Genomic DNA, 26,575 nt, shown 5'->3' on the forward strand with positions numbered 1-26,575 from the left:
AGAGCCTAATGGATTTTGATGGGTAATCTAAGTGGCAGCCCCTAAACTGAAAGTCCCGCTTCCCTCTTAGGAAACTTTATTACTCTTGACTCAGCTCTGTAGAGGATGTGGTTGGTAAAGTTTCCTGCTTCTAGTGGTCACATGCTCCCATGGCCTCCCTGTATGGGCCTGATGGCTGCAAACAGGAGCAACTCTGATTTTAGGGATTGGAAGTAGCAGCCACAGTGACCTGTTTGAGGTCATTACCATCAGTCTCACCTGGTAAACATGAGGACATGAAATGTATTAGCCTGACTCCAGGATTTCTGGATTATCTATAAATTAGTAGTTCATTTCTCTAGGGAATCACTCTAAAAATTTTAAAACCTTAAATCCTGTACATTAAAAAACCTAAATGAGCCAGATATGGTGGCATACACCTATAATTCCAGCAGTTTGGGAGGCTGAGGCAGAGGGATCAAGTGTTTGAAGGCCAGCCTCAGCAGCTTCAGGAGCCCCTTAGCGACTTGGCAAGACCTTGTCTCAAAATTAAAAAAAAAAAAGGACTGGGGATATGGCTCAGTGGTTAAGTACCCAGGGTTCAATCCCTGGTAACAACCAACCAAACAAAAAACAAATGGATAATTTTGAATATACAGTTTACTTTGTATTTCCTTAACATTGCTAATGTTATTCTCTCTAAACATTAAAGAAATTCCTTAGCTGGGCATGGCACCAGCCTATAACCCAGTGACTCCGGAGGCCGAGGTAGGAGGATTACTTACAGGTTGGAGGCCAGCCTTGGCAACTTAGTGAGACTCCCACAATTAAAAAAAAAAAAAAAGGGCTGGGGAGTAGGGAATAACCTGATTTCAATACTTCAAGCACAGAAAATACACACTGTGCTATTTTCTGAAGGTTAATTACAATTCTACTGTTGAGATTAAATGTTTAGTTCACTGGTTGAAGACTGCTGAGGGTATAGTTCAGTGGTAGAGCATGTCCTGGGTTCAATCCCCAGTACCAACTCCCCACCCCCAAACCTAAATGAAGACAACCTACTGAAGACCAATAGGCTAATTTTTTTTATTATAGTTGTAAAGCCTTCCAGATTTAGCAATAGCCCATTAGAATGAGGAACTGTAAAATAAAAGCCTTGTCTCACATGCTGGTTTACCGTCAGAGATGGTTTCAAAGCCAGTATTGTAGTCAGCTATTATTAATTATGCCTTATAGCTAATAGGATAAATTTGGGGCTAAGTCCCTCAAACTAAGAAAACTTGTATTTCTGGTTTTGTTTTTTTTTGTACTAGGGATGGAACCCAGGGGTGCTCTGCCACTGAGCTCTATCGTAGCCCTTTTGTATCTTTTATTTTGACAGTATCTTACTAAATTGTTGATGGTGGCCTTGAACTTGGAATCCCCCTAAGGCTCCCAAATTGCTGGGATTACAAGTGTGTACCACCTGCCCAGTAAAACTTGCATTTCTGTCAACAAAATGACTAACGCTATCATATGAAGATGGCAAATACTTAACACTCTGCAGGTTCTAAAGGATTAATACTTAAAACTGGAGGCAAAAAAAGTTAGGATACCATTTTTTCCAAAAGCACTGTTTTTATTTATACAGAGTCCTAACTACTTCAGTAGTAGGAGTGGGAGAGGTTCCTTTTTCAATCCAGGACCTCCATAATGTTGGTTTGTTGTTACCAAACACACAGACAAGTGGCATCATGGATTTGGTAAACTAATGACAATGTCTAGTCTCTCTCTGCTAGTGCAACAAGGTGAGCATCAATCTCTGCTTCTGTAAGAATCCTAGAAAACAAAAGGGTAAAAAACAACAATTACTAAAAAAAAAAAACCACCTCATTATGCAAAATGTCAAACACATAAAAGACAGTGTAACTCCCATGTATCTATCATCTAACTTCAACATGATCAATTTATAACCACTCATTTTAAGAGATTCACCCAACTACTACTACTCCCTCAGTATTTTGGAGGAATTCCCAGACATTATGTCAACTTCATCTATATACAGAAATATGTAGTTGTTTAATATTAGATCCAGAAATAGGTCTTTGGAAACAAAACTCTTTTAGTTATGGCAGACATAGAAATATTTCAACTGAATAATATAAAGCTAACCTATACATAATGTCCTCAATTAAGCAGTGATGCTGGAATGCCTTTATACCCATTATAACTCAAGTTTCTTATCAGTTGAAAGATGAAAATTTGTATAGAAACTTACATGAACTTTTAAAAAAAGTTGCTCAGATTCAGAAGTCCATGAAAATGAAATTATAACTCTATGAACAGTCTTTTAGTCAGAAGGTGCTCCATTTTGAATATATGACATTTTCTAAATTACATTTGCTTTCAAAGGAATTAACTGCTTGACAAACTTGTTGATATGACCTATTAATGCTGCATTCCTAAGAAGTGAAATTTGTTGTTGGGCATGGTGGAGCACACTGTAACTCCAGCAACTTGGGAGGCTGAGGCAGGAAGTCTACATTATTTCACTAAACCATTTAGTGAAACTCTGCCTCAAAATAAAAAACAAATCAAGACTGGGGATGGAGTTCAGTGGTACAGCAAACATCCTTAGTACCAACCAACAAACAAAAACCAGGTGAAATTTGTCAAATAAGTGTAACGGGGGGGGGGGGGGAGGCAGTATTAAGCTATATTATATATAGTTGTTAATGCTTATGCTGTATGTCCTAGTTACTAAAGTATACTTACTATCACAGAATTTATAAATGATAAAAGGTTTTTGAAAGACACAGAATCCTTGTGTTTTTTTTTGGGGGGGGGGGTATGGTTGGGGGATGGGTACCAGGGATTAAACTCAGGGGCATTTGACCACTGAGCCACATCCCCAGCCCTATTCTGTATTTTATTTAGAGACAGGGTCTCACTGAGTTGCTTAGTGCCTCACTGTTGCTGAGGCTAGTTTTGAACTCTTAATCCTCCTGCCTCAGCCTCCCGAGCTGCTAGGATTACAGATATGCACCACTGTGCTCAGCAGGATCCTCAGTTTCTTACCTGATTATTTACTTACTTTTTGGGGGGTACAGGGGCACTTTACCACTGAGTTATATTCCTAGTCCTTTTCTTATTTTGAGACAGGATATTGCTAAAATTACCCAGAGTGGCCTTGAATTCTTACAATTCTCCTGTCTCAGTCTCCCAAGTAGCTGGGATCATTAGGTGCATGCCACTGTACCCGGCTCTTATCCAATTTTTAAAATAAGAGATACAAATAAAATTCAAAGATTGATAATCAAAAATTCTTAGACGAGAAAACCAGAACTAATGGCATCCTCCTACTCCCTTAGTACTGGTGACTGAATCCAGAGGCTAACTACAGGTTCTATAGAGAGATATATAAATCGCTCCTTTTGGATTTTTAATGTATAAAAAATAAAACAAAAATGGCAACCTTAGCCAGATGTGGTAGTGCATGCCTATAATCTCAGTGACCATGGACATTGAGACAGGAGGATCCCAAGTTTAAGACTAGCCTTTGCAATTTAGTAAAACTCTAAAAAAAAAAAAAAAAGAAAGAAAAAAAGAACTGAGTATGTAACTCAGTGGTACAGAGTAGTACTGGTTCAATTCCCAGTACCACCAAAAAGGAAAAAAACAAAAAGTAACCTTGTTTTACAAGAAAATCAATCCTGTTTTTGTTTATTTTGTTATAATCAATCCTGTTTTTGTTTATTTTTAATCCTAGGAATTAGGATTTAATTAGATCACTTACCTACAGGCAACCAAAACTTATATTTTGGCTTATCTACCCTCCACCCCAACCATGATTATGTGTTCTTTCAGTGTGATCTAAGAGAAGATACACAGTTCCTCGCATCTAATCCCCAAAGCATGCTAGTCCATGGTATGCAATCTATCTCAAAGGATGCTGGAAGAATTAAGTGAGCTGATACACAGAAGTTAGTTACTTAGTAACAACACACAATAATCCAGCATCTGCAACTCATCAGTCATATTCAAAATTCCAGTTTTCCCAAAGATTTCTAGATAATGGTGTGATTTATAAGTACACTTAAGCCAGGCACAGTGATTGCATGCCCCATCAACTCAGGAGGCTGAGGCATAAGGATTGTAAGCTCAAAACCAACCTTAGCAACTCAGCAAGGCCCTAAGACTTAGCAAGACCCTGTCTCAAAACAAAATATTTAAAAAAAAAAGGGGGGGGGGCTGGGGTTATAGCTCATCCGTACTTGCCTAGCATGTGTGAGGCCCTGGGTTCTATAACAAGCACCACATAAAAATAAATAAATAAAGGTATTGTGTCCAACCACAATTAAAAAAATAGTTAAAAACAAACAAACAAACAAAAAGGCTGGGGATGTGGCTCAGTGGTTAAATAAGCAACCTTGGGTTCAGTCCCAGGTACCAAAACAAAAAAACAAAAACTATCCTTAACCACAAAATAAAAGTTCCACCTTCAAAACTTGACAACTACTGTCCCACATAGTAGGATATGCCTACATTCCCAGCTACTTAGGAGACTGAGGTGGGAGGGTCACTTGAATCCAGGGGCTCTGGGCTATAGTGTGCTATGTTGACCCCATGTATGCACTAACTTTGGTATCAATATGGTAACTTCCCAGGAGCATAGGACCACAGGTAGCCTAAAGAGGGGTGAACGACCCAGGTCAAAATGGAACAGGTCAAAACTCCTGTGCTGATCAGTGGTGGGATTGGGTTTATGCTTGTGAATAACCACTGCACTTTGGCCTGGCGAGATCTTGTGTCTTTTCAATGCTGCCCTGTCAAGACTGGTAGCATAGGGCTGGGGTTGTGGCTCAGTGGTAGAGCACTTGCCTTGCACGAGAGAGACCCTGGGTTCGATCCTCAGCACCACATAAAAATAAATAAGTGAAATAAAGGTATTATGTCAAACTACAACTAAAAAATAAATGTAAAAAAAAGACTTGTAGCAGCCACACCCTGTCCTCTGGCTTTGAGTCAGAGTTGTGGTAGCCATTAAAAGAATCAGACTGGGAAAAAAAAAAAACTTGAAAATTACTACTGAGGGATTTGGATTTCTATGGGCCTTAAACTAAAAAATAAACCCTTGTGCTTGTTTTCTACTACTACTTTTTTTCTGCAATACTGGGGATTGAACCCAGGGCCTTGCTAGGCAAATGATCAATCAAGAGCTACATTCAGTCTTTCTTAAAAAATTATTTTTATTTTGACACAGCATCTAAGTTCTCCAGGCTGGCCTCAAATTTGTAATCTTTTGGGCTATAGTTCAGTGGTAGAGTGCTTGCCTAGCATGTGTGAGAAACTGGATTTGATTCTCAATACTACATAAAAATAAATAAATAAAATAAAGGTATTGTGTCCATATACAACTAAAAAAATATTTAAAAAAAAATTTGTAATCTTCCTATCTCACCTCCTGCGTAACTGGGTTTACAGGTATGTGCTAATATGCCCAGCTCTTCTACCGATGAACCACAACCCAAGCTCTTATTTTACTGCTTATATAATGAATGTGATTTGGGGCTGGGATTGTGGCTCAGCAGTAGAGCGCTTGCCTCGCACAGGAGAGGCCCTGTGTTTGATCCTCAGCACCACATAAAAATAAATAAGTAAAATACAGATATTGTGTCCAACTACAATTTAAAAAAAATAAAGAACACGATTTTGTGACACCTCTGGTGTTAAACATAAAATGACTCTTAAATAGAAAAGAGCTTTCATTGTCTTTTTAAAAAAATATTTAATTTTTAGTTGTAGGTGGTGCTGAGGATCAAATCCAGTGCCTCATGTGTGCCAGGCGAGCATTGAGTCACAATGCCAGCACCTACTGTCTGTCTTATAAATAAGTGTTCCCTGCCCCTCTCCCTGCCCAGGGCCTCTAGCATGCTACCCAAGTGCTCCAGAACTAAGCTGCACTCCTCGCTCTCCAATAAATTAAAATAGATTCTCAAATGCTGAAAAAGAAAATACTATAATCATAGTTCATCCTCACCCTCCACCAAGTTACAGAACAAATGGACCCAAAGGTCTCTCTACCTTTCTAGTCAGAAATTTTAGCTCTTAGCAAATTTCTTTAAATACATGGCTCATAACATAACTTACCTGAATTTAGGATTTTCAACTGTAACTACACCAACTTCTATTTCTGAAGGTTTGAAATCAATTGATAGAACAGTAGACAGACATGTGATTGCAGTCTGAAAAAAAAAATTACATTAAAACATAGTATTTCAAAATTATAAGAATTTTATAATCTTAAGCTTATTCAAATAATATGAGTTCATCAAAAGCTATTTCTTCTGTTCCACATTTTAGTAATATAGTTCTATAGCCTATGTTACTAACAGATTGCTTAACTCTAATGTGTCATCTGTCAATGATGGTAAACTTACTTCTATTATAGCAAGCTATAAATTAAAGGGGTACATGAAAAAATAGGATGCTTTATATAAAATTTTATTTGTGGGGTTTGGGTTGTGGCTTAGTGGTAAAGCACTTGCTTAGTATGTGTGAGGCACTGGGTTCAATTCTCAGCACTGCATATAAACCAGTGAATAAAGGTCCAGCAACAAGTAAAAAAATACACATATACACACACACACACACACATATATAAATATAATTTTTTAAAAAGTTTATTGGCTTGATGATCACTATATGCAAGGTATTACACTTAGTGCTGATGTGAGATGGAAAGAGAATCAATAATAATACAATTTGTACCTTCAAAGATTTTATAGTAGTAAGAATTTAAGAACATTTAAAATCTGATGTATTAATATAATTACGAATTTAAAAATTTAAGAAATATTTTAACAAGATCTATTATCTCCAAGATGAGAACTTTACATCTCTCTTAGTATAAGATAAACTACTAACCAAATACAAAAGTTTATATTTATTTATGTAGATGTGTGTGGGGAGCAGTATTGGGAATCAAATCCAGCTTTGAGCATGCAGGCAAGTGCTCTATCATGTACTATATCCCAAGGCTCCACATAGAAAAGTTTTATTTATTTATTTATTTTGTGTGTGGTACTATGGTAGGCAAACACTATCACTGAGCTACATCTCTAGAGCCTAAATAAAAAAGATTTCTTTGTTGTTGTTGTTTTGGTACTAGGGATTGAACCCAGCCAGGGGCACTTTACCACTGAGCTACATCCCTAGCCCATCCTGCTTTAAATTTTTTATTTATTTTTATTTTAAGATGGGGTCTAAGTTGCTTACAGTCTCACTAAATTGTTGGTGCTGGTCTTGAACTTGCAATATTCCTGCCTTGGCCTCCTGAGTCTTAGGGATTACAGGCACGTGTGTCACTGTACCAGACTATAAAAGAGGCTTCTTGGGTTGGTGTTGTGGCTCCGTGGTAGAGTGCTTGCCTAGCACATGTGAGGCACTGGGTTCGATTCTCAACACCACATAAAAATAAATAAATAAAATAAATTCATTGTGTCCATCTACAACTAAAGAAATTTTTTTTAAAGATTTTTTTTCTTAAGAGAGAGAGAGAGAATTTTAATATTTATTTTTAAGATTTCAGTGGACACAACATCTTTGTTTGTATGTGGTGCTGAGGATCGAACCCGGGCCACACGCATGCCAGGTGAGCTCATTACCGCTTGAGCCACATCCCCAGCCCCACCCCCAATTTTTTTTTTTAAATGAGAGGTTTCTTTACAGTCTAAGATTACTAAATACTTGGGACGCTAAGACAAGAGGATCATATGTTTTTATAGCCAGCCTCAGCAACTTAATAAGGCCTTAAGTAACTTAGTGAGACCTCGTCTCAAAATGAAAGATAAAAAGGGGTTTAGGGATGTGGCTCAGTGGGTAAGTGCCCCTGAGTTAAACGTCCAGTAGAAAAACAAAACAACAAAACCAAAACCAACCAACCAAACAACTCCCCCCGCAAAAGAACCCCATAGAAAACTAGCTATACTATCTTGCATCCCAGATATGTATGTGTGTGTGTGTATTCCCCCACTCACCCAAATCATTCTGTGAGCATGTACTTTTTTTTTTTTTTAAAGAGAAAGAGAAAGAGAGAGAGAGAGGGAGAGGGGGAATTTTTTTTTTTTAAATATTTATTTTTTAGTTTTCAGAGGACACAACATCTTTGTTTGTATGTGGTGCTGAGAATCGAACCTGAGCTGCACGCATGCCTGGCGAGCGCACTACCACTTGAGCCACATCCTCAGCCCTGAGCATGTACTTTTACTAGGAAAATGTGTGCTTCCTTGAGAATTTGGTATGTGACTATTTTTCCTTTAGGACCAAAAGAGCAATATCACTGACATCTAACCTTTTCACTTTTGTCACCAGGAAGCTTAAGCCTAATTTGAGTCTCTCAACCATAGTAACCATGTAAGTCTTTGGGCCTGGTCTTGACTCCTACTCTTATTCATATTTTCGCATTTTATCATGTGTATTCTGTTGAAGCCTATTTCCAATATATTTATGAAGCAAGACAGGAATTAAGTGATTAAAGAAGCCTTCATTTTTCTGTCATCTAAATGACATCAGTTTTACTATTAAGCTGACAGACTTTGGTCTTGTGATATAACTCAGGAATAACTTTTTTCAGATTATCAATTAGGCAAAGATTTTCATTGTTCTACAAAGCATTAAAAAAAAAGTCAATTCTATGGGCTGGGGTTATGGCTCAAGGTAGAACGCTCATCTAGCACGTGTGAGGCACTGGGTTCTATCCTTAGCACCACATAAAAATAAATAAATAAAGGTGGTGTGTCCAACTACAATTAAAAAAAAAAAAGTCAATTCTATTTGGTTAACTTACTTCTACTGTCTGTTCAAATGTCCAGTCAAATTTCTTCTTCACTTTTTTTTCAAGGAAGCTGGTTGACTCAGTTTGTTTAACTCCTGCTGCAGTGGCTTTAAACCCACAGTAGTAACCTGCAGGATCACACTTGTACACCTGAGGGCCTTGTTCTTCATCTATACCAATTAAAATCATACCTAAAAAGAAACACCCTAATTAAATATATTATACCTTTCTTCTACAACAAAATTTCCCCTTTCTTGTGCTATCACAGAACTATTATTGCTAATTATTATTTTGGTCATCAATTTTGTGACATGTGTTTTGCTTTAAGAAAAGTGACAAAATATGTTATCAGATAATTTAGGCAACAAATAAATTTCTATTTTGCAAAAGGACGTATCACAGAATAAGAAATTGAGTATTACAAATGTAATTTATAATTTTTCTAATCTATGCTACTACCCAAAGCATACTTTTTTGAGCCCTAATCCCTTATGATGTTACCTGGTCAAACAAACTTTGAAAACATTTTCATTTATCCCTTTTATAGATAATAAATAACAACATATTAAATGCTCTGAAATGTTCTGTTGTAGATTGGCTTATTTAGCTTTTATTCAATATTTCTTATACTCGAATCAGGTCTTATGGTTTGGATGTGAGGTATCACCCAAGAGTTGACATGTGAGACAATGCAAAGTGAAATGATTAGATTGACAGTCTTAACCCAGTGAATTAATCCCCTTATATGGATTAACTGAGTGATAATTTAAGGCAGGCTGGGTGTGCCTGGAAGAGGCTGCTCACTGGGGCATACTTTTTGGGTATTTATTTTGTATTTGGTGAGTAGACTCTCTGCTTCCTGATCATCATGTGAGCCACTTCCTTCCACCACATTCTTCTGCCATGATGTTAAGCCTTACCTAGAACCCCTATGAATGGAGCCAGCTGTCTATGGACTGAGACCTCTGAAACCATGAGCATTCAAAATAAATTTTTCCTCCTTTAAAATTGTTTTTGTCAGGTCCTTCAGTCACAGAAGCAAAAACTTAAAACACCAGGACTACTTTTTTTCTTCTTTTTTTAAACTTAAGAAATAACTACTAAGGTTCCAGGGAACTAAAAATGTATGGAACACACTTTGGAGCTAACTGCATACCTTTATACTGCTCATCTCTCTTCCCACTGGTATATGCCCCCTTAATAAAGTCAGTACAAACCAATCTCTAAATTTAATATAACTTTATTACTACAAATCTAAGTGTTATTACACCATAGATATACAATTAAACACCATAATCAAACTTCTATTCAACAGAGCAGATAATAAAGTATTTAAGTAATGGCTTAACATCTGATTTCTTATACTCTAGATTTGAACCTTTTATATAGTATCCTATTATAATATTCAGTATTAGCCGGCTACTGTATTCAGTTATAGATGTTTTATACTATCTACTAATGAGGAATTTTTCAACTTTATTTTATTGACATTCTACAAGATGCCAGATATCTGCTTTATTTAAAAGTTATGTCACCTGTAATTTTCTTTTTTTATATTTTATAATTTGATGAATATGGAGTACAAGAGCAACACGAAATACCCACTTACTACTTGGAGGAAGCAACAAATACTTTACTCCAGGGTTTGGGAAAATGAGAAGGGTTTAATAGATCATAAACACATGAAGGGCAATCAAAAGGACCAACATGTACAAAGACACTAAGACATGAAAGGGCAGGGTGCACCCCAGGAACAACAAAAAAGATCCATATATTACAGAGTTTTCTGGTAAGGGAGAAGAAAAGAGCATAAGAATCAGGGTAAATGGGAATAAACTTGATATTGTTCTAAAGAATTTGGGATTTATGCTAAAGCTGATTAAGAATCTATTTTTATCAGGAGGCAACAATAAAAATTCAATTTTAGAATAACTCATGAGTTAATATGGAGGATAGACTAGAAAGAAAAGGGAGATGAGATTGAAAAATTAGCTAAGCAACAAAAGTCCAATATGATGAAAAAGCAACACGAGGTAGAGAAGGAAAATATACTGAGGTAAAACTTGATAATGACCAGAAAGGTGGCATGAAGACAAGAAAAGAGAAGTTGAGAATGAATGTAGAAAAATAGCAATGACTTAAAGTTTGAAGTGTTTGTGGGATATGGAGGGACTTGGTTAAGATAATGCATGAGCAATTGGTACAGAGATAGTAAGTGAAGCTATTAAGTGAATGAAATTTAAGAGAGAAAAGAAGGACCAAGGTCAAAACCAGGTGAGCAACAACATTTAAGGAATCAACAGAAGAGGATGAGCTAAAGAAATTAGAAGAAGAATACTATTTTAGAAATCAAGGGAGAAATACTTTTTAAGTAAAAGGTCAGCAGAATCAGATACTAAAGAGAAATATCATTACATTTAATTCTCATGAATGACAATGCCAGAAACAAACATGTATTGAATTTTTCATGTTAATTTATTCATTAAGTCTAAAAATGGGTAAACTTTATCCTTCTCTCAATAAAATTCTATTTGTTTTCAAAAATAGGAATTTATTCTAAAAACGTGAATTATAGGCCTATGTGTTACTAATTCTTTAGAGTGGTCAAAAGTAGTAGCTACATTGTCAAGATGCCTAATTTAGGTATTTCCATGGAATTAATTAATCTAGAATTTCAATAGAATACCTTAACAACAGCCCAACAAAATAGGAACTTGGATCTTTCGAATCACACACTCAAATAAAAATATTTTTATTAAAAAAATCCAATAGCACCTAACGCTTAAAGATATCTATCATACTGTTTTGAAACTTATTCTTCATTCCTGATTTATTAAAATACTTCCCCACCTTATGTAATTTTTAAATCACATGTTTAAAACCTAAATATCTCTAAACATGTTTCTCAAAAAAATTACAACTGATCAATTATTTGGGAGGCTTAGGAGACTTCTTAGTATACTTACAACAACCAAGTGGCCTCATTTCAGCATTCTGTGTGTAGACCTGAGAAATATCAGCAATTCTTTTACACAGCATGTCCACAGGAATCTCATAGCCATACTTGTATTTCCAATTAGCTGCTTCATAGCGTGCCCTTTGTACCTGGGATCTGCTGTCAGCTTATAGCAAAAAAAAAAAAAAAAAAGGTTTACTTCTTTAAAAGGAAAGAATGAACCTGAACGTCAGGCAACTTCTTTTCATAAATACCTATACCTTTCTGTATATCTCTATTATGAGTTAAGAATAAGTTTTCAAAATGGGGTCCACTACAGCCCTTTCTCCTACCAATGAATATGGAATGACTCAGCAACAAGGTTTTTCTTTTTTTTTAAAGATGAAGTTTGTCAAGTATACTGGCCCTTGCTTGTAATCCCAACAACTCAGGAGGCTGAGGCAGGAGAATCTTAAGTTTGAGGCCAGCCTCAGCAACTCTGTTAGACCCTCAGCAACTTAGTGGGACCCTGTCTCAAAATAAAACATAAAAAAAGGACTGGGGAAGTAACTCAGTGGTAAAGTCCTTGGATTCAATTCTCACTACCAACAAAGTAAATAAATAAAAGAATGAACCTAAAAGTAAATAAATAAAAAGATACAGCTCTATATACTGCTTTGCCCATTTATAATGAACCTTTTGAAGCCAGATTTAAAGTTAGGTAGTCAGTGTAGTTAGGTAAATCGGGTCTAATACCGAGTGAAATCTAAAATGGAGGCCATGCTGGGAATGACTCGGGGAAACCGCAGAGGACAATTCATGGAATGTTAATGAAGTCCTGAAGAGGCCCTAGGCCAAAGTCCACCTCAAAGAAGTGATAGTCCTTTCTGACCAGATTACTTCTTTGGCCCACCTGTGTCCCACCCCTCGGGCCTTCCCACCTACATTCCATCATCAGAACTATAAAAAGGGGAAACAACCGCACTTCCACGGATTCCACCTTTTGGGTCCCCTTCTTCCTCCGGGAGAAGTCTTTTTCTTCTGTCCTTTAATAAATTTCTAATTTCTACTCTGACCTTGCCTCGGCGTGCTTCTTTGGTGTTATTCTTCAACATCGGGGAAGCAAGAACTCGTCACCGGTCAACAGCGGTAACACTTTCACCAGTTGTCACAATTTTTTTTTTTTTTTTTTTTTTGTCGGAATAGTTTCTATAAGAGTCAAATTACTTTCTAAAGCACAAGGTTTTAGGACAGAGAATAATATCACTTGATCTTTGTTTCAGGCTTGAATTTTCCCTTGACTTCAAGAAACAGAAACCCAAAGTAATTTTCTTTTTTTCTTTGAGTTGTTGAGGATTGAACACAGGGGCGCTTTACCACCGAGCCATATTCTCAGCCCTTTTTAAAATTTTTGAGACAGGGTCTCGCTAAGTTGACGAGGCTGGCTTTGAACTTGTGATCTTCCTTCCTCAGCATCCTGAATTGCTGAGATTACAGGTGTTGTATCACCACACCTGGCCCCCAAATAATTTTTATAGTATTTCTTACCCATTTTTAATCAGTGTCATGATTACCAAATTTGAGCAAGACATAATGACTTAGGTCTCCTTAAATACTAACTACATCTGAAATACAGTTTCTCTGAGAGGTGCTTCAGCCCATTTTCCCTAAAAGTAGCATAAAGACCTGATACCATTACACTTCCACCTTCAAAAACACTCATAAACTGGGCAGGGTGGTACATGCCTGTAATCCCAAGCAGCTCAGGAAGCTTTGGCCCTAAGTAACTTAGTGAGAACTTATCTCCAAAATAAATAATAAATTGGGAGAGGGAGCCTGGGTATGTAATATAGTGGTTAAGCAAAAATCATTCACAGTATTCTTAAAATATTGTTTCTAACCTGAGAGTATTGCATATCTACTTATATCACCTAGAAAAATCAGGCACTTTGGTGCTCTAAAATTAAATGCAAAACTCAAAAAAGTATTAAGAAAATAACATAAGGCTAGTATATTTAAACAGACATCTAGCTGATTACCTGTCATTCCAGTCATCACACAGCCAATGTTTTCAGTTATCTTGAATAAGTGAGTCACTGTGCTGGAATCCAATAATTTGTCCTAATGAACAAAATAAATCAAAACAATTTTAAAAAAAGAGAAACACCTTACAGGTCTCCACAATTATAAAAACATTATGCAGCAATAAACTATATAATGTTACTAGACATATAAAGTATTCTAATCACTTTATGGTTAAAACCAATTTGGGGGGCGGGGTTGGACTTTGTTTTCCTTTCCTAGATATTTTTCCTGTGGGTTTATTAAACTTGTATCAAGGTCCCAGAAGACAAAAAATTTAGAAATTCCCTTGTGCTCATAATCATATCACTGAATTTAACATGTTACTTCTGTCTACTCAGCTAAACCATTTATAGATGCTCAACTAATACTCCTTGAATAACTAGTAGGAAAGCAGTCAAAGCAAGAATAATGTTAACATATGAATAAAGTAATACACTTTTGTACAAACTCATGAAAAATTCTCTTGAGATGTATTACTTACAGGTACTTTCTTCTGTGTGACAATTACTGCACAGTCTTTCCCTCTGACAGCTACTGATGTAAGACCACCCTGGTTTATAGCCTTAAAAGCATATTCTGAAAAACAAATAGGTTTCTTTAAAAGGTAGAATAATTTATTATAGATTCATACAATGCAATAACAAATAGTCATTAAAAAGAAAGAAACTGCCTGGATACAGTGGCACATGCCTATAATCCCAGCAAGCTGGGAGGCTGAGGCAGGAGGATCACAAGTTCAAAGTCAGCCTCAGCAATTTAGCAAGATCCTTAGCAAATTGGTGAGACCCTGTTTTAAAATAAAGATAAAATAAAAAGGGCTGGGATGTTGTTCAGTGGTTAAGCAACTCTAGGTTCAATTCCCGGTACCAAAAAAGATAAAAGGATGTGGCTGGACTGGGGATGTAGCTCAGTGGTACAGAGCACTTGCATATGTGAGGTTCTACCCAGATTTCATCCTCAGATCCACAAAAAAAAGGAGAAAAAAAGATTGAGGTTGAGCTATATGAACTAACATGGAATGCATCTAAGATATATAAAGTCAAAATAATAAAAATCTAATTAAAAAAAAGTTAAGCCAACTTTGTATTTTCCATTTCCATTTCACTGAAATTATGAGGCTCAAGCATCAAAATTTCAACAGTTTTAATTTAAGTAATTTTAATCACAGCAAGTCTTTACTGAACATGTTTTATCATTTAAAATTTGTTTTGGAGCCCAGAATGGCGGTGCACACTTGGAATATCAGTGACCTGGGAGTCTGAGGCAGGATCACAAATTTGAGGGCAGCCTCAGCAACCCATCAAGACCTTGTTTCAAAATAAGTAAAAAAGACTGGGGATGTAGCTCAGTAATTAAGCACCTCTCAGTTCAATCCTCAGTACCCTCATCCCTGCCAAAATAAATAAAATTTTGGGGTTGAGGATGTAGCTTAGTGGCAAGCTCTAACACTACAAAAAGAAAGAAAAGTCTGTTTTGTGGGTCTTTTCTTTTTTCCCCAGGTCAAATTCAGCTGCTTTAAAATTTCTCAAAACTTAATATTTCTGTTAACTTTGTTCAATAACTAATTTGACCACGTTTTTAGATTATTTTTGGGGCTGGGGATGTGGCTCAAGCGTTAGCGCGCTCGCCTGGCATATGTGTGGCCTGGGTTCAATCCTCAGTACCACATACAAACAAAGATGTTGTGACGGCTGAAAATTAGATTATTTTTGCATTAATTTGTCTACCAAGTTGAATTTTTCTGGATCATGCTTTTTGCAATTTTCATGTTACCTTCAACATATGGTTCTTTTGATTACAGATGAGAATGAATACACTTGCTGTGTTATTCATTTCTGAATATTTAAATTTAATAATAAAGATATTGAAATTAAGAAAAAGCAGCAAAACATATTCATTGTAGAAATGTGGAAAATACAGAAGATAACTAAAAGGAAAAAATTATTCATAATACTAATTATATACATTTTGACTTGTAATACATTATTTCATGATTCTGTCAAGTGTTATTCTAGTCAAGGGTTTGATGCCTGGCTTCATCTGTTCAAAAAGTCACAGTGATAGGAACTAGTTAAAGAAGATACTACCTAAGAAACCAAAGAATTTCCTTTAATAGGTGCTGTAATAAAAATTATCAAATATTTCTAAGTGGCTATATATTTAAGACAGAACAAAAGAATAAGGCAAAAAGATTCTAGAAAAATCACCTTGAAAGAAATCCTCAACTCTAGCTTAAACTGGCTAACTGTAATAACTAATTTTTATCATTCTACTGTATTACAACTCCTCTCATCCTCCCCTCCCTGTTTTGGTGTTATTAGGGATTGAACCTAGGTATATACTCTACCACTGACCTACATTCCCAGCCTTTTTAATTTTTTTTTTTTTTTTTTTTGAAATAGGGTCTTGCTAAAGTTGACAAGGGTAGCCTCAAACTTGTGATCCTCCTGCCTCAGTCTCCTGAGTTGCTGGGAAGTAGTTACACCTTTGTGTAACCCTCTTTCCTTGAGTGTGGGCAGCACCTAGAACCCACTCCTAACATACAGAATATGGTAAAGTTGATGGACTGTTATCTTTATACCATTATATAAGACTTGTCTTGCTGGCCAATTCACTCTATATTCTTCTTGTAAGTCTGATAAAGTAATTGGTTCCAGATTATAGTCATCAAGAAGCTGGGGCTCTCAATTATACACACAAAGAAATGAATTCTGCCAACAACCCCAGTGAGCTTGGAAGTAGATTCTCCTTCAGGCAAGTCTTCAGATGAAAACACAGACCAATTCCAGTATCATGATTGCAGGCTTGTTGAGTTCCTATGCAGAACTAGCTAAGCTGTGCCCAAACTACTCCTGACTCATAAAACCATGAGGTAATAAAATATGTGTTGTTTAGACAGCTAAATTTGTGCAATTTTTACAAAGCATGGAAAGTTAACATAGCTTTAATTGCTTTCATTAGGAAGTCTAAAATCAGTTACCTAAATTTCTACTTTAAGAAGCTAGAAAAGAGCAAAGTAAACCCAAATCAGAAGAAAAAAGATCACAATTCGTCAAAAGCAAAAGTATTTTTTTTTAAACAAAAACAACAAACCAATAAAATTATACACCCTGTAGTAGGCTGCATAACAGCTTCCCAAAAGATACCCATGCTCTAATCCCTGGAACCATGAACTCTATCTTCAAAGAAAGGAGGTCTTTTTTTGGGTACCAGATATTGAACCCAAGAGCGCTTAACCACTTAGACACATCCCCAGACTTTTTATATTTTTATTTTGAGACAGGGTCTCACTAAGTTGCTCACAGCCTCAATAACTTGCTGAGGCTGGCTTCAAACTTGTAATTTCCCTGCCTCAGCCTCACAAGTCGCTCAGATTAGAGGTATATGCCACAGCACCTAGCAAAAGGGGAGGTCTTTGCACCTGTGATTGCTCAAGAGTCTTGAGGAGCTGGGGTTGTGGTCAGTGGTAGAGCACTTGCTTGAAATGTGTCAGGCTTTGGGTTCGATCCTTAGCACCACATAAAAAAAAATAAATAAAGGTATTGTGTCTATCTACAAATAAAACAAATTTTTAAAAAAACTAATCTTGAGATGGGGGGATTACTCTGGTAGGTTCTAAATGCAACCAAATATATCTTTAGAAGAGGCAAGTAGAGAGAGATCTGAAGATGTTAGCCTTGAACATTAGAATGAGGAGGCAGGCCACAAACCAAGGAATGCTGGCAGCTCTAGAAGCAGAACTTTGAGCAGGAACAGATTCTCTTCTAGAGCCTCCAGAGGGAGTGCAGCCCTATCCAGCACCTTGATTTCAGACCAGTAAAACTGACTGGACTTCTGGCCTCCAGAACTGTAAGAGAATATATTTCTGTTATTTTAAGCCATCAAGCATGTGATAATTTGATAAAGCAGCCACAGGAAGTGAATATAATACCCGAGCTAATCAAGAAGATAAGAGCTGCCAGGCGCTGTGGCACACACCTATAATCCTAGTGGCTCGGGAGGCTGAGGCAGGAAAATCCCGAGTTCAAAGCCAGCCTCAGCAATGGCGAGGCGAGGTGCGGCGCTAAGCAACCCAATGAGACTCTGTTTCTAAATAAAATACAAAATAGGGCTGGGGATGTGGCTCAGTGGTCAAGTGCCCTGAGTTCAATCCTCGGTACCAAAAGAAAAAAAAAAAAAGATAAGAGCAGCCAGGTGCATAGTGGTGCATATTGTAATCCCAGAGACTTAGCAGGTTAAGACCCTATTTTAAAATAAAAATAAAAAGAGCTAGGGATAGGAATGTTGCTCAGTAGTAGAGCATCCCTATATTCTATCTCCAACACACACACACACACACACACACACACACAAAAAAAAAAAAAAAAAAAAAAAAAAGCCATGGACCTAGTTAATTCAAGTTGGTTTAGAATGCAGGGTAAGTTTCCTAGAGATTTTAATTAACTCAAAGTGAAATATCACATGAAGGTAAAACCAGGAGTTTGTTTTTCTTGGGGAAAAATTCTAGTAACACTTGATCTTCATTCTCACATAATAACTGCAGCTCAGAGTAAAAATCACCCAAGGCTGGACATATATTTTGCAGTTTCCCACAGGTACCACCACCTCCTGTGGCATCTCATCTAGCCTTTCCACTCACTGGCATTACTTATTTGATTTGTGTAAGAGCTTCCAGGCGCTGTGGCACACAACTGTAATCCTTGTGTGTGTGTGTGTGTGTGTGTGTGTGTGTGTCACTCATGCACTAAATGAACACTTCCTTAATATTTAAATAATGCACAGTAAGAGTCACAAAAGACACAGTACCATCACCCAAGGTAATACACACTTTTGTCATGCAAAATAAAAAATACTGTACATATAAAAATGCTTCTCAATAATAGAGGTACACCTGTGAATTTGTCAGGATCCATTAAAGGAGTTCTCTTTGCTCTCTCTTTAGACTTAATGATGTTCTACAGAACTTTAGGGGTGATGGCAATGTTCTTTATGTTTGCACTGTCCAATATAATAGTCTTCAGCCACATGTAGCTACAGAGTATTTGAAATGGATTGGTGAAACTAAGGAACTAAGTTTTTAGTTAGGAAAATCATTCCAACTATTCCTTTCCTGCTTCTCTGAATTTTCCTTCTCAAGTATTAGTTTCTCTAGGAGTCTGTCACTTTTCCCTAACCTTGGATGATTTTATCCTGTAACATGGATTCAGTTAAACCTATATAATCACTACTAATTCTGTCATCTCTAGTTCTGGAACCATATTTGCAAATTTGTATTTCTTCCATATACATGTCTGAAAATAAACTCATTTTCTCCATAAATCTGTTTCTTTTCTAATAGTGCTTATCTTGAATAATGGTATTACTAGCCACTCTGTTTTTCAAGACACAAACCTATCTTTTCTTTTTTACCTCCTTCTTCTCTTAGAAGCCTTGTCTGGCCCTCCTTGGCAGTTAGTCTAGTCCTTTCCCATAGTACCTTTTGTTGTGCCATTATTTTAGTACTCATCATGCTGCACTATAATTTTCAATAAAGATTAGCATAAATGAATCCCCATTTTAACATTATCATCATAAAACATATATTTTCAGAATTCCAGGAAACTAGAAAGTGCCAGAGTAAAGAATTCAGAGAACACCCACACCTAAAGAGTAACCTTCAGCTGGGTGCGGGAGCACATGCCTGTATTCCTAGCCGCTAGGGAAGCTGAGGCAGGAGGACTGCAAGTTCAAAGCCAGCCTCAGCAAAAGTGAGGTGCTAAGCAACTCAGTGAGACCCTATCTCTAAATAAAATACAAAACAGGGATAGGGATATGGCTCAGTAGCCAAGTGCCCCTGAGTTCAATCCCCAGTGCCCCCCACCCTCAAAAGAGTAACTTCTAAAGAAAAACTAGGAATGTAAAAAAATAGTATCACATGTTACAGAAGAAATAAGCAACATGAAGTCCAATAAAGAAAATACAGAAGAGTTTGTGGGCAGCATTTTTTTAATATATGTATATTTTTAGTTGTAGATGGACATAATTCCTTTATTTTTATGTGATGCTAAGGACTGAATCCAGTGCCTCACATGTGCTAGGCAAGCACTCTGCCACTGAGACACAATACTAATCCCTGTGGGCAGTATTTTAAATGCATTTATTTAATTAATTTATTTGTTTGTTTTTAGTTGTGTCCATACACAATAACTTTATTTATTTATTTTATGTGGTGCTGAGACTTGAACCCAGTGCCTCACACAAGCTAGGCAAGCACTCTGCCACAGAGCCACAGCCACAGCCCAAAAGTTAGAATTCAAATGTTGGTAACAGTATCTTAAAACACTTCATTTCCATCACTAAAAGTTTTTGTTTTGACTAAAATTTCAAAAACTTTCAAGACTAAAAACACCATTATGCTAATAATGCACAAATGTGGGCTGGGGATGTGACTCTAGCAGTAGTGTACTCGCCTAGCATACGTGCGGCCCGGGTTCGATCCTCAGCACCACATACAAACAAAGATGTTGTGTCCGCCGGTAACTAAAAAATAAATATTAAAATTCTCTCTACCCCTCTCTCTCTTTAAAAAAAAATTTTAAAAAATGCACAAATGCTAATTTGTCCTTGAAAGTTCAACATAATACAAGAAAACAGTGTTAGCCCATTCCTTAGTTTTTCCATGGGTAAGATTATAATAGATTACATTCAACCCTAAGCGTAACTTAAATACATAGTAAAATATCTAAAGTATTAGGTGGAACCACATGAAGCTGCCAATATTTTCATATAGTTAACTCAGACAACAAACCATTCGGTTTAAAATGCTGTACTGAATTTAGGGTTATAAATATGATTTTCCCCCTATACAAACATGAACTGGAAAAATAAAAATGAATTGAGAACCATACATGCCATTAAGTTTGGATAATAAAAAAAAAAAAACAAGAGATATCTCACTGTGGCAAGGAAGGATAGTGTATCTATATTCCATTTCAATACTACGTGCCTAAAAGCTTTCTGTTAAGATTTTTTTGAAGCTGCTTATTCTGTCTTTTCCTAAAGTTGTAAGCTACATTATCAGGAACCGTGACTCATTTCAGTGCTTCCTAATATTTTACTTTTTAAAATGATGATTCTCAATGGAGTAGGGTCACTAGAAATCTTGGCACTGACATAGGAAGAGGGAGAATATGACATTTGAAAAATACAGTAGTCTTCAATTCAATCACCTTTTATGTAGTAAATATATACACACACACGTAAGTATGTATGTATACACACACACACACATCTAATTTCAAATCAGATTCAAGGAGGAGACTGGGTTGAGAAACACTGCTTTAAAAAGAATTTTTTCAATTGCAAAAGAGGCAAACAGTTAAGTACAGCCATCACGATGGCTCAGCCAGCAACTGCATATACAATAGTAGTCCCCTTGCCTAGAGATGTAGTAGTTGTCTTAAGTCTGTGCAAGTATACACTATGATGAGATCAACTAACTACGCATTCTCATCACTAACTGACATATGATTGTACTTCTCAGCTCATTTATTTGAGTTTCTACTCCATTTACATCAGCGACTTGTTTCTCCTTCTTTTTTTGGTACTGGCAATTGAACCCAAGGAGCACCTAAGTACTGAGCCATATCCCCCAGCCTTTTTAAAATTTTATTTAGAGACAAGGTCTCACTGAATTGCTTAGGGCCTCGTTGAGTTATTGATGCTGGCTTTGAACTTGTGATCCTTCTGTCTCAGCCTCCTGAGTTGCTGGGATTACAGGTGTGTGCTACAGCGTCCAGCTATTTCTTCTTCTTCTTTTTAAAAAATATTTATTTATTTTTTTTTAGTGGTAGTTGAACACAACATACTTATTTTATATATTTATGTTTATGTGGTGCTGAGGATCGAACCCAGAGCCTTGCATGTTTGAGGCAAGCTCTCTACTGCTGAGCCACAACCCCAGCCCGTTTCTTCTTAATAGCAATACTTACCGAAACATTTGAGTGCTTATATACTGGGCACTGTTCTAAGTGCTTTGCACACATCAACTCATAAATCTTGGTGCCTCACTCATAAAACTAGGTAGAATCATCTCCATTTTATAAATGAAGAAAATTCTCACATTTGGTGTGGAGATGACTCGAATCCAGGAACTCTGGCTTCAATAACATAATAAATACTACTTTCACATTTTATTCACAAACTATCTTTTCCAATCTCTCTCTACCAGTCCACTTCTTTTGAGTTCCATAACAATATGCTTCGTTTAGAAGCAACTAGGCAGTCCTCACATTCAACTGGCATGGCAGACAAATCCAAGTGCCCATCCTATTCTTCTTTGTCAGACCTATCCGGCGAAGCATCAAAAAGCACAAGAGGAGCCTTAAGCAGCACGGCTGGCCAGCCACATGTGGTAGCACAAGCCTATAATCCCAGTTACTCAGGAGGCTAAGGCAGGATGGTAAATTCGAGGACAGATTGGGTAATTTAGCAAGATCCTGTTAATAAAAAATAAAAAGGACTAGGAATGTTGCTCAGTGGCAAAACACCCCTGGTAAAAATACACACATACATAAAAATAAAATAAAAAGGGCTGGCGTTCAACATGGTGGTCCATGCTTGTAATCCTAGCTACTAGGGAGGCTAAAGCAGGAGAATTACAAGTTTAAGGCCAGTTTCAGCAACTTAAAATATAAAATATTTAATATTTGTATATTCAAAATAAATAATAAAAAGGGCTAGGAGGATATAACTCAGTGGTAGAGTACCCTGGATTCAATCCTGAGTACATCACACACATACAAAAGGGCTGAAGGTGTAGCTCAGTGGTAGAGTTATTTGCCTAGCATGCTTAAGGCACTGAATTCAATCGCCAGCCTCAGGGGGAAAATAATGTAGCCAACCTTAATTTGATCAACTACATTTTCCCCACTGGTAAACTGAGGAATTGCTCAAATTAAATTTTTTTTAAAAGGAAGTTTTAAACTGGGTGTGGTGGCACATGCCTGTAATCCCAGGCTTAGGCAAGAGGAATGAAAATTTGAGGCCAACCTAGCCTCAGTGAGATCCTCCTCAACTTTCTGAGACCCTATCTCAAAATAAAAAATTTAAAAAAGGACTGGGATACAGCTCAGTGGTAAAGAACCCCCAAGTTCAATCTCCAGTACCAAAAATAAAATTTTATTGTATATATTTAAGGTTTACAACATTATAATATACAAGCTAGGTGTCCTGAAATTAAATTTCTTTTTCTGCTCTGCTGCAGTTCTGGGAATGAACACATGACCTCACACTAAATTATGTTCTATTACTGAGCTACATCCCTGAAAACTAAATTTCAAATCTAGGTGCTCTAATTTTTTTTTTTTTTTTTTTTTTGGTGATACTGGGTATTACCCAAGGATGCTCTAACACTGAGCTACATCCCGAGCCCATTTTATTTTTTATTTTGATGCAGGATCTTTCTAAATTGCTGAGGCTAGCCTTAAACTTGCAAACCTCCTGCCTCAACCTCCCAAGGCACAGGGATTACAGGCATGTGTCATCATCCCCAACAGTACTTTATGATTTTTAACATGTGTAAGCAAAATACTTGTATACATATATTAAGAAAAAAATTTCAAATACTACCAAAGAGTATAAAATGGGGAAAAAAACCTTTCTCCCTACTTACTTGGAGCAAACATTGTCAATGTTATACTCTTACAGTTATAACATTATGTTTAGAACTGTAACTTTCAATTTATACCTCTATTTATCATCTTTAGACTACATTTATTTATTTGTTCTGGTACTGGGGACTGAACCCAGGATCTCAGGCATGCTAGGTTAGTGTTCTAACACTGAGCTACACTCCTCCATCCTCAACATTTATCTCTTTGAGTCTTAACTATGGAAGATGAGGAACATTCTTACTTTTCCATTAATCTTTTCTTCATCATCACTTTATTTTTGTTATGTAATTTTCTGGCAGTTAAGATTAATAATTTGCACCTTACAATTCTTAGATGCTTTGTCTTTGGAGGATTCTAGAGTTTATAAACCTAATAAATAGCATTTACAAATAATGAATATATACACATATTTCACAGGAGAACTAAGCATAGATGGATTCAAAGAAAGGAAATCATTCCACATCTACAGAACTACTAATTTAATAGACCCTCCACCCCCAAAGCCAAAGAATCAAAAAAGCATGTGATAACATTTATGAGGAATTAGTATGTAGCAGACATGCATTGCCTTATTTAATCCTCAAAACAACCTTATGAGAAGGAATTATTATTAGCCTAATTTGCAAAAAGATACTAAAGCAAAGATTACATAATTTGTCCAAATCAGCTAGTATAGAACAGAGATCTCAATCCAGGTATGGCTCCGGGGCCTGAATTCTTCACCACTATACTGCTTGCTCATACTAACCATTCTTTCACTTTCTTTCTCTCAGCAATGTCTAACTGATGTCCTGAATAGCAGAAGAGTGCTATTCAACAAGGCACAGATATCAAAATCATTCTGTTTAGATCTTAAACTTGTTTTGAACTGCATGTTCTCTTCCAAATCCTATCAAAATGACACTTTATCCAGCCTTTCTATTCACCAAATCTGAGAAGCAATACAGACTATGCTTTGAAGGCCAAGCACAGTGGTGCACTCTTGTTATCCCAGCAACTAGGGAGGCTGAGACAGAAAAGACTGCAAGTTTGAGGACAGCCTCAGCTACTCAATGAGACTGTTTCAAAATTAAGAAATAAAAATAAGAAGGTTGGAGATATAGCTCACTGGCAAAGTGACTTTGGGTTCAATTCCCAGTATAAATAAATAAATAGTCTATATTTTGGGGTTGGTAATATAGCTCAGTGACTGAGTGCTTCCCTAGCCAAGTATGAGGCCCTGAGTTTAACTTCCACCACTATAACAAAAACAAAAACAAAACAAAAAGATGCTTTATGGCTAGATTTTACAATGCAGGATATATAGGCAAGACATAGGTCTAAGTATGGCTTTCTCTGTTCACAAATTAAAAAGCACAAAAATAACACTCAAAGCAGTAGTCCAACACCAGCCTAAAAAAAAAAAAAAAGCTTGGATGGAACTGTTCATTATATTGCTACATACTTTGGTTATATAATGTGTGTTTTATCTTTGGTTATATTTTTCAATTGAGGTCAAGTTAAAAAGGTTACTGATTCAACATGATGCTGTTTGTTGCCACATTATATACAGTATGTAGCAATATAATGAACCAGTTCCATCCAAGCTTTTTTTTTTTTTTTTGGTGGTGTTGGGGATTGAACCCAGGGCCTCTGCATGCAAGCACTCTACTACCTAGTTACATCCCCAGCCCTCCAAGTGTTTTTTAAATTTTTTTTTTAGTTGTTAATAGACCTTTATCTTATTTATTTATATGTGGTGTTGAGAATCAAACCCAGTGCCTCACACATGCCAGCCAAGTGCTACAGCTGAGCCCCAGTCCCAGTCCCTCCTCCAAATTATTTTTACCTCTGTTAAAAATTTACAGGTGACTAGAACGTCATTTATAGGCTACCTTTCTGTTTACGATTTTTTTTCTACTTAAGATTTTTAAGCAAGATGATTACTGCTCTTGCCAGGACACTAAGGTAGTAAACTAAAAAAAATAAAACTATTACAGACCAGATGTAAATCAGACTCTTCTAACACTAAATTCTCTATGGCAAGAGGTCAAAGGCCTGCTTTTAATAATAACCTTACTCCGACATTGCTGCAATTGAACTGAATTGAATAATTGATAACTAGTTTAAGATTCTTTTCACTAAAATTGATCTTCAGTAACAGTACATCATACCTCATCTAAAATTCAGAACCAGCTTTTAAACTTTAGGAGCAATCCCATAGGTGTGGGTTAAAAGAAGATGCCAGTTTCAAGAGCAGCTCTATAACTGGAAGCCATTCATTCAATCTACAGTTTTCCAAAGATGTCCTGAACTTGGTAGACACTTGAAAATTGGCACTTCTCATTTCCTTCTTATCCATTTGGTTACATGTCAATCACTTTATGCTGTGAGGTCCAAGTATGGGACAGAGTGTAATATTTATTTTTGTAACCCCTAGAAACAGCCCAGGAACCTTTGAATGCTTGCGTGGATTTAACCACAGGACAAGGAAGTCCATGCTGCAAACAAAGAAAAACAGGGGGCATTTGAGTTGGGAGGATAAGGAAGCAATCATTTCGAGGAGATAAGACTCTGGGCCTATCAGGACAAAATGGAAATGAAAGGGCTTCAGGAAGCCAGAGGCAGGCATTAGTCTTGTCTGCCTTAACTCTTTGTGTTGAGGCGCTGCGGCGCTCGCCCAGACGAGGCCAGGCTTTTGTTTCGCCTTTGAGACTCAGAAGCCTGCTTCCAGATGGGTGTGAACACCAACGCACGCAACCTCGCCTAGGCGCTTCCTTCCCAACTCCGGCCCTGCTTCAGCTCCAGACTAAATTCGGGTCGCGTCTGCTTGCTCCAGGCCGAACCATGACAGGGCAATTCAGGTGGACCATCGGGCGAACTTGGTTCACTCACCTACTTGGTAAAGCCGGCCCTCGGGCGAAAAAATGGTAATGTGGCGGTCAAAACCAGCGCTGGAACCACGGGACATGTTGGTACACCCACTACTTCAAACACAGTCTCGGGGCCCCAGACCTCCGGCACCAGGCGTACAAACCCCTCCGGAAGTTGCAGTGACTGCTTCCGGGGCACCGGCCGGTCTTCTTCCGCTCCGGCCGGGCGAACTCACGGCCGTTCATTCAAGCTAGG

General features: G+C 37.0%; 1 protein-coding gene across 1 annotated transcript; it reads right to left on the minus strand.

Annotated features, from left to right (window-relative positions):
• Window positions 1-1,576: 1,576 nt before the first annotated feature.
• Psma6 (proteasome 20S subunit alpha 6) lies at window positions 1,577-26,538 on the minus strand. Its single transcript, XM_078050223.1, has 7 exons — window positions 26,342-26,538; window positions 14,296-14,390; window positions 13,769-13,850; window positions 11,761-11,916; window positions 8,807-8,985; window positions 6,109-6,203; window positions 1,577-1,797 (listed from the first exon to the last, which is right to left on the minus strand). Exons 1-7 carry the CDS (start codon window positions 26,415-26,417, stop codon window positions 1,740-1,742), a joined length of 741 nt encoding a protein of 246 aa, XP_077906349.1. The 5' UTR covers window positions 26,418-26,538; the 3' UTR covers window positions 1,577-1,739.
• Between the last annotated feature and the right edge of the window lie 37 nt (window positions 26,539-26,575).

This window comes from Ictidomys tridecemlineatus, chromosome 5, assembly GCF_052094955.1.
Source record: "Ictidomys tridecemlineatus isolate mIctTri1 chromosome 5, mIctTri1.hap1, whole genome shotgun sequence".
Classification (NCBI taxonomy): Eukaryota; Metazoa; Chordata; class Mammalia; order Rodentia; family Sciuridae; genus Ictidomys; species Ictidomys tridecemlineatus.

Coding starts and splice junctions, on each gene's coding strand:
- Psma6 (XM_078050223.1), bottom strand. CDS start 26,417: ATGTCCCGTGGTTCCAGCGCTGGTTTTGACCGCCACATTACCATTTTT. Junction 14,391..26,341: donor GGGCCGGCTTTACCAAGTAG/GTGAGTGAACCA, acceptor TTTGTTTTTCAG/AATATGCTTTTAAGGCTATA. Junction 1,798..6,108: donor GTTGAAAATCCTAAATTCAG/GTAAGTTATGTT, acceptor TTTGTTTTCTAG/GATTCTTACAGAAGCAGAGA.